Genomic DNA, 8,609 nt, shown 5'->3' on the forward strand with positions numbered 1-8,609 from the left:
AGATGAGAGGTCGTGTAGGTAGTTGTTATTGAGTCCGGGAACAATGTCTCTGTAGGCTGGCTGCTACACTGCTCACAAGGGAAACACAAGCTCTGTTGGTAATTTCTCACATAATACTATATTGCCACTACTCTGTTGAACTAATTAGATAAAAACTACATGGAGAAGACCTAAACTAAACCGTAAACATGCCCTTGCTGACCTGATGGACCATGACCTGTTTCTGACATTTATCCTCTCCGGTGTCTTCCCAGGGCTATGGATTTAGATTCTTGCTGCCCTTAGAATCTCACCCTGAAGGACAGGGCTATTCAGAGAAGTTACACTTGGGTATTTTGGGAGACCAGAAAAATAATTTTGTTATTCTTTACAAGTAACTGCAGGCAATGTTACAGATCTTACAGTTGCACTTTTGATTTGAAACCTACTCATCCCCATTAGGCTTCTGTATAGGTTTACTGAGTGTCTAACATCCATTTATGAAGAAAGTGACAAGGGTGTGATGCACAGCAGTATGGAGCTTTCTGTAAATTTGATATATGGGTAATGAACAGACACACACTATATTCAAGGGCACAAAAAAAGAAAAAGGAAAAAGCCTCCATGGGTAATCAGCCTTCCTGTATTGCGTGTCTCTGTTGGGATGACCTGTGGAGATACCTATTTCTCCATCTCAGTACCCCTTATCTTCCAGAAAGGTGTCAGGCAGAATACTAATAACACTGCCATCAAGAAGAATCTCACTTGAAGCTTACATTATGAACATATGCAGAGACAAGTAGAACTGAAGTCATACAGTTAGAATTTGATTCACATTAATGCAGAACCTAAATATTAGACCTTCACCTGAAAAGAACCCTCCTGAAGGATTTGGTGAAGCAAAAATCTCATGAGAAATCATGAGAAATATCACTTAGGTGGTACTTGTCCGTAGCTCTAGAGATATTGCCTGAAGTGATGATGTTACAACCATTAACCGCATGGAAGGAAGTTGCACTCTGGGATGTGGATCCAATTGTAGGGCCAATATCCACTATCCACATATCCCCCACATGCTCTTTTTTTCAGTTTGCAAATTGCACTGCATTGCTCACCAGTGAAAAATATTTCAGGCAATATCCTTTACAGGTCTTTCTTTGGTTTCATTTAAAATATGAAATGCTTTTAGTTATTGCCTCAATAGATTCCTGTTCCTAGTATCAGCTGCAGTGAAGACTGTCACTGTTGTCCATCTACAGTACTGTAATTTCAAAAGTACATAACAGAGGACAGAGTTAATCAGTGACTTGTAGCCGCATTACTAAGTTAACGTCCTATTTGATTGGCTAATAAGTTGCATAAAGTTCTTCTGCAGAGTGGCAAGTCTGTTTGTTCTGAAGAGAATTCCACAGAGATACCACCATCAGCAGAAATAGGGAAAGAATCATTAAAATAATGGATGATTGTTTTTCACAGGCGGAAAATGTTCCCACAGAAGGCTTGCTGTTTTCCTACAGAGGTATTTTATACCCTGCTGCAGTTACTAGTCGAGAAACCTTGGAAGCTCTGGAAACCTTTGAAGCAAGGAACGACGATGTTATTCTAGCAGGCTACCCTAAAACGGGTGAGTGTGTTTTCTTGATAAATAGTCAAGTACACAATGCTGCAATCCAGAAGTTTGTGCCAACACTTAACACAGCAACAACATCTAAGGAAAGCTTGTGGTCTTATGGTGACATCAGACTTCATAAGATTATGAGTTTAAGTTGACAGGCATCTCCAGAAGTCACATAATACAACATCCTGCTCAAAGCAGGGGAAAGACCTAACCTTCAAAGTTAGCTTTGCTTGCTCAAGTTGCTCAAGACTTTGTCCCGAAGAGTTTTAAAACTTTTAAGGTGGAGATTCACCACCCACTGGAAATATATTGTAGTCATTTTCCACTGTAATTTTTTGATGGGTTGTTTTTGGGTGGTGGTGGGTTATTGTTTGTTTGGGTTTTTTTTACTGCTATATAGTCAGACATCCCCTTGTTGTGATTTGTAATATGCCACTTTTGTCTTTTCCTGACCAATTTTCAAAAGAGTTGGCTCTGTCTTCATTATAACCTCCATTAGTGCAAGGCTGCAGTGAGATTCTGCCATGCTTTGTTTTCTGTCAATTTAACTCCAGCAAACCAAGCCTTTCAATGCTTTTAATTTCCTTCAGCTTCCTGTGATTTCATGGAAATTCAGCAGGACTCTCCAGATTCTCATACTCTCTTGTGCTTCAGTGCAGGAACTGCACTCTATATTCAAGTAGTGAACTCACTAGAGTGAAGCAACATAATCACATCCCTTGATAGTCTGGCTTGCTAATCAAGGAAAGCACGCTGTTAGCCTACTCACTGCAAGGGCAATACAGGGAATAGATTCTGCTAATGAGGGCAGAAGAACTGCTGTTTCCATAGTCTAACTGCATTGCAGAATGCAGGTGATTGCCATATATGTAAATGAAGCAAAAGACACTAACATCACCAGGACTCCTGAATCGTTTCCTCTTTCTTTCACTACAGGCATTTTAGATTCTTTAATTTTGTCACTATTGACTTTAGAAAAATATCTTAATGTTTTCTGTTGGCTTTTGGCACACCCTTGTTAATTATTACCCAGTGTTATGATTCAACATAACCTTCAGCCAACTTCCTAGGGGAGCGGTGCAAGAAGCAGAAAAGCCCTTGAGGCTGTGTGAGCACCGCGCAGCAATAACAGAAGCATCCCTGTATTATCATCACTGTTTTCAGCACAAATGCAGGATGTAACTCCATACCAACTAATATGAGGAAAATTAACAGTATTGCAGACAAAACCAGCACACACAACTGTTGACAGGCTAAGGTACAATATAAACTGGTTTATGAATATGAACCAGTTGGACACAATGTCCTCTCAGACAGGTTGGTATGAAAAAGTGCAGTCCAGAATGAAAGTGGTATTATGTGGTTTTATTTTTTCAGGAACCCACTGGCTTGACCAAATTGTGAGGGAGTTGGAATCAGCTGATGTCAAACGTACAGAAGAAGAAATGAAGGAGAAAATAGATGCTGAAAAGAAGCTAGAGATGTTTCCATTTCTGGAATTCGGAGATCCTGGGGTATATGAGGTTGGAAGAGACTGAAAATATTTTTACTATTAATAGTAGGAAAATACTAATAATTATTCCTATGAATAGATGAAAGGCAATGGATGATCTCAGAGGCAACGGAGAGCCCAAAGCTTTAAACAACTGCTACAGGCAGCACAAGTGGCATGTGCTATTGCCACTGGTGTTCTAATGCACGTGAGCACACAGTGGTGAGCAGCCACCAAGTTCTCCAGCCCTTGATCCTGTGGGTTTCATCAGTAACATCTTTCTCTTGAGTGTCCTGTCCTCAGGCCTGTCTCATGTGAAATGATGCTCTGTGGCAGAGCCTGGCAGAAGCCTACACCACCACTGCATCTCTGTGGGTTTTCCAAAGGATAAGATCTTTCTTTTCTGGTCTTGCCTTTTCTTATTGCCCACAATTGCTGAAAAGGCACACGTCATTGAATAAACTACTTCTGTCCTGTGACATTTCTTCCTGTTTGCTTTAAAGAGGATGAAGAACCTGCCTTCCAGAAGAATTATACTAACCCACCTACCACCTCATCTCCTACCCGTGTCCATTCTCCAAGGCAAGGCTAAGGTGAGTCTTCTCTTTGCATCACACTGAATAAGCTTTTCCATCCCAAATGAGCTTTCCTCTGTGTATGTGAGATGCGGAAATATATCACCTATATATGCGGAAATATTTCACCTGGGCTGGTCAATGAACAGGCACATTTCCACCGTTGAAGAGGCCGAGCGCTGTGTGCTGAGGCTGTGAACAAACCTCCTCCACCAGCAGCAGCTTTGCTGACTCAAGACAGTACTGTCAGTGGGCCTATTATCAGGTGTCACTGCCCATTCATATCTCGTTCAGAAAGATGCTTCCAAGTTTGTGTCAGAAAACCGAGCAGGGCAAGCGGTTTGTCTTTAACTTGCCTGCAAGACCAGAGTGCCTGTGGAAAGCTGACCACAGGCTGGGGCTAAGATAGTCTTCAACGGGAATTTATGTAGAGAAAAGCAAGGATGCACCCATAGCTTGGTGGTGGGTGTCTGGTTCGCTAACCCATAAGCTTATTTCTCTGGGTTGGAGCTAGCTCAGAGCTATGTCCCAAAGGCACCACTGAAAAGATTGTTTTCACCCTGAAGCTCACATTAACAGAAAGCCACCCACCAAAACTGATTTTTTTGCTCAAGAAAAGGAACTAGACCAGCATTAGACAGTCTGGTGGGTGTTAATGGGCATGCGATGCGTTGAGAACATGGCCTTTTTTTCAGTCACCTAATCAGAGCCACACTATATGTTTTCTTCCTCCAGATCCTTCTGCTAGTTCGGAACCCCAAAGACACAGCTGTCTCCTATTACCACTTCTACAACAACATGCCAGTGCTGCCATCCTTCACCTCCTGGGATGAGTACTTTCCAGCCTTCATGAGTGGGAAAGGTACTTTACCTTGCATCCTCTGGAATTCCTCCTTACATAAGGAGAATAGACAGGACCCTATGCTTGGGAATCCTACCCTAGGGCACTACCTTACCAGGGCACTCCCAGGTCAGATGGACAGGCCCATGTTAAGGCTGAAACAGGCAGCAGCAGAGAATCGGAGTTTTGTCTCTAACTCTGAACGGAGAGATCGTGCAAAAGCTTTAGCCTGATTTTCCCATTCCTAGAGCAGAGTGTGTGGTTTGGTGCAACCCAGTGGCCAGAGCTGAGGGATCCTGCACTGACCTCCGCCACCAAAACAGTAGACATGTTGAGGCAGTCCCCACTTCACCATCCTGGCATCGTGCTTGGAGAGCTGCCTGGGCTGACTCTGGTTTTCTAAGTGGCTGTTTTGGGGAATACCCTACAGCTATGTTTCTTTTTTGTCTGCAGTGGCCTGGGGATCCTACTTTGACAACTTAATAGAATGGAACAAATATATCGACCATGAGAGGATCATGATGATAAGCTATGAGGAACTCAAAGAGGTGTGGCATCTCACCCATTTCTTCCCTGACGGGTGCGCTGTGCATCCCTCTTGATATGTATGGCTATAGGGAACAACAAGCCCGTGGGTTAAGCCAGTCTGCCCCTTTAGACGGCTGTGTCTTTCTGAGCTACTCTTTTATGTCTAGGGGGAGGCCATGGGGTTAGGAAGAGGATAGCCTTGCCTGTTAGTGGAAGGAGCCATATCTGGCACAGGCACAGGCACAGTCGCTTTGGGGAGAGAAGAAAACGCCTAGAAGGTGAGACCACTATGTGTGGGTTTCCTTTCTGTCAGAGTTGTTAGAATTGTTCAGTGACAGTGTGGGAGGCAGCCTCCTCTGCTGGGCTTCTCACCAGGTGCTGGCTCCATGCCTCAGCAACAGTGTCAAGTCTTTCAATTTCAGCTCTGTGCTCTGTTCCTTTTGCCAGGACCAGATACAGGGAATGAAAAAGATTGCTGCTTTCTTTGGATTCTCCTTGTCTGAGGAAGACTTTCACAGAATTGCCAAGAAGACTAGTTTCCAAGCTATGAAAGACAAATCCAAGGAAACCAATGGAAAGTTTGGGGACGCTCTCTTCCGGAAAGGTAAGTCTCTGCAAATGGAGAATCTGCCTTCTAAAGTCTCCTTCTGAGTGGGCCTTCTCACTTTGCCATGAGCTTACTGGGCTGTCTGGAAAGGACGGGTGTGGGAAGGGTCTTTCCCGTGGCATCCTGTAACGCGAGCCTTTGCTGTTGGCAGGGTTCAGGGGCTGTTAGTGAGAAACGTACAGGAGTGGCTCAACTATGCTGGCTTAAAGTCCTCAGCCATTGCTTCCATGTTGCTCTGTTTCCCTGCGGCAGCCCCAGTTAGTTAGGCTAATGAGGTCTGAAGATGGGGGCCACTGTTGGTGTAAGTTATGGTAACAATTATGCACCCAACGTACTTGGGCTGGATGGTTGTTCTTTACCGAGGGGTGGTGTGGCCTTAGCCTGGCAGTCAGGTGATGAGGCCAACCCTTGATCATGGATCCAGGTGGCACATACGACTTCATGAATGTCTCCTTTGGGAGGAGGTGTGCTAATGGGACATGAGTCTCTTGAACCTCAAGGGAATGCACTGCTTACTGCTTTTCTGGCCTCACAGGCATCTTCTTGTTACATCCTCAGTGAGAACTGAGGAATAGTCTCAATGAGGTTCCTCCCAATCGGCATGTCAGTGGTGGCCCCAGAGATGCTCCCTAACAGATCCAGGGCCAGGGCTGGAGCTCTGGCAGCCCAGCTGTTCCCCATGGCGTAGGGAGTCTTTGATTTCTGACTGTCATGGCTATGGGCTTGCATTAATCCCGTTTCTTCTCCATCCCTTGGAGGAAAATGGATTTAATCGCTTTCCTCTCTACCACCTACTCCTTTGCCTCAAACTGCTTCCCCCTTCAGAAGGAGGCATTGACAAATGAGCTTTCCCTTGTAACAAAACCAAGTTTCCCTCTCTTCTGTGTAAAATCTTCATGAAGCCACTTCAGAAAACCCCTCTGGGGAGGGCAGACATACAGGCAGCCCACTAGCAAAGCTCCCTGTGGTTTGGCTGCAGCCTTTACTTCTTCTCTTTGCTACATTGCCTCTCCCAGGTAATAAGATCTCTCAGGGACATAAATCAGATCCTTCCCACCTCCTATGTGAAATGATAGTGGCCCATTGCTGCTTTGGCATTATCCTCTCTCTGGAGCAGCTACCTCCATTCTTTGGTACTTCTTGTTCTACACAGGTGTTGTTGGGAACTGGAAAGACCTGTTCTCTAAAGCTCAGAATGAAGAAATGGACCGAAAATTTCAGGACTGCCTAGGAGGAACGAAGCTGGCAGCAAAGATGAAATATGATGTGTACTGCAAGGCCTGAAAATAAGCAGATGAGCAGCACAACAGCCAGATGCGTGCCAAGGGTTATTATCTGAAGGTGGACAGTGCCCATGTGTCCCCTTCAGAAGAAAAGAGAGGCACCCCTCAGAGATCTGCCTGGCACCTACAAGCATTCAAATGATAATTCTTAGGTGTGTGTTGTGTCTAGTTTGTGTTCTTTATTTTGTGCAAAAAATAAAATGTGCATATGCCTAGATGAAATTCCTGGTGTCCTTCCAAGAGGTAGATGCTACAGACACCATAGCACCAGTCTGGTGGTTTTCCTGTGGCTGCAGAGAGACCAACACAGGGCTTCTCCTCCCAGGAAACTGTAGGCTTGACATGGATTTATAGTGTGGGTCTGAACCTACAAATGTCTGTGTATGTAAAGAGCATGACTTAGATACAACAGAACTACCATGGTGTTGACATTTATGCAGCAACGCTAGAAAGGCCTTTGACACTTTGGCAGACTCCTCACCTCGGTGCAAGGTGGGACTTCTGCCGCTTTTACTATGACAATTTCTTAAGTAATGAGCAACATCATATTTTCTGGAGTGTTTTGCTTCCATTGGCTTCTCTAGTGACAGGTAAGTGGCAAGTGGGAAGAACCATGACTTTTGAATGGAAGGACTGGAGGAAATATTCTCCTTGATGAACCTGTTGCTAAACTAGTAGAACTCTGTTCAACAATAAATACATTTATGCTACATAGATATGACTTCCATACCGCCCTTGCAGGTATAAATATCCTTGCTACAGTGGTGCAGAACATACTACACAACTTCTTGTCACAGAAACTCTTGGAAAACCACAAAAGCTAAGGACAAGTTGACTCTGTCAGGCAAAGGGAATTAATTTTTTCGGAAGAGGAGCTCCTCTGTCATATGCCCAGACAAATATATCTGCAGGATTTCCACACTGAACTAAGATTAAACACTGAGCAACCAGCAACCAAAGCGAGTAAATAACAAATCTGGGAAAATGTCAGCACTGAAGATGAAAAAGCCCCCCCTAAGATGAAAAGATGGCATCTCAAGACCTGTTGGTATTTTTAAATTCTTTTAGTCTAAGGGCTCTTAGTCACCTAGAAACTTCAGAAATTCTAAAATCCCTTGAAACTAGGAGTGATAATGTGATTCTCATGACCTTTCCTAAAATGGGTGAGTCTTGCTCGATGGAGTCCATAGCTGCATTCCAGAAGTGTGTGACTGCACATAACACAGCAATAATGCCCACAGCAAGTTGATGACTTCAGCCTGCTGTGGAGGTACTCGAGCAGGTGTAGTTCCATAGAGGAGCAGAGGACTGGTGTTCCCATAGACTTCTTCCACTGCAGGACATAGGTCATTCTTGTGTGCTGAGTGGAGGTACAGGCACACCTGCCAACCAGACTCTTGGACATTTTTCGTCTCCCTTCCTATGCCTTTCAAACAAGCACTTGAGATTATTGGATACCTTCTTGTTTTCTACTAATTACTTAAGGAGATATCTTAACAGGTCACTTGAAGAAAGTAAGAGGAGATCATATCTGATCTACATCCCATCCACTTCATGCTCAACTTGAATTTTTTTTCTCAGGCAGGAAAGATATAAAATTGTGAGGTCTCATGTAAATATCAGAAGCAGTTTAGATATCATTTGACATTGGAGTCATAACATCTCGAAGTTCCAACCAATCTTAAT

The 8,609-nt window shown here is 44.0% G+C and overlaps 1 protein-coding gene across 1 annotated transcript; it reads left to right on the top strand.

Moving 5' to 3' along the window:
- Positions 1–1,354: 1,354 nt before the first annotated feature.
- LOC128851728 (sulfotransferase 6B1-like) lies at positions 1,355–7,152 on the top strand. Its single transcript, XM_054062729.1, has 7 exons — positions 1,355–1,603; positions 2,975–3,120; positions 3,593–3,682; positions 4,400–4,526; positions 4,959–5,053; positions 5,481–5,637; positions 6,794–7,152. The coding sequence occupies exons 1-7, from the start codon at positions 1,435–1,437 to the stop codon at positions 6,922–6,924; spliced, it is 915 nt and encodes a 304-aa protein (XP_053918704.1). The 5' UTR covers positions 1,355–1,434; the 3' UTR covers positions 6,925–7,152.
- Positions 7,153–8,609: the final 1,457 nt, after the last annotated feature.

This window comes from Cuculus canorus, chromosome 3 (genome assembly GCF_017976375.1).
Source record: "Cuculus canorus isolate bCucCan1 chromosome 3, bCucCan1.pri, whole genome shotgun sequence".
In the NCBI taxonomy this organism is placed as follows: Eukaryota; Metazoa; Chordata; class Aves; order Cuculiformes; family Cuculidae; genus Cuculus; species Cuculus canorus.

Coding starts and splice junctions, on each gene's coding strand:
- LOC128851728 (XM_054062729.1), top strand. CDS start 1,435: ATGGATGATTGTTTTTCACAGGCGGAAAATGTTCCCACAGAAGGCTTG. Junction 3,121..3,592: donor GAGATCCTGGGGTATATGAG/GTTGGAAGAGAC, acceptor TTTGCTTTAAAG/AGGATGAAGAACCTGCCTTC. Junction 3,683..4,399: donor TTCTCCAAGGCAAGGCTAAG/GTGAGTCTTCTC, acceptor TTCTTCCTCCAG/ATCCTTCTGCTAGTTCGGAA.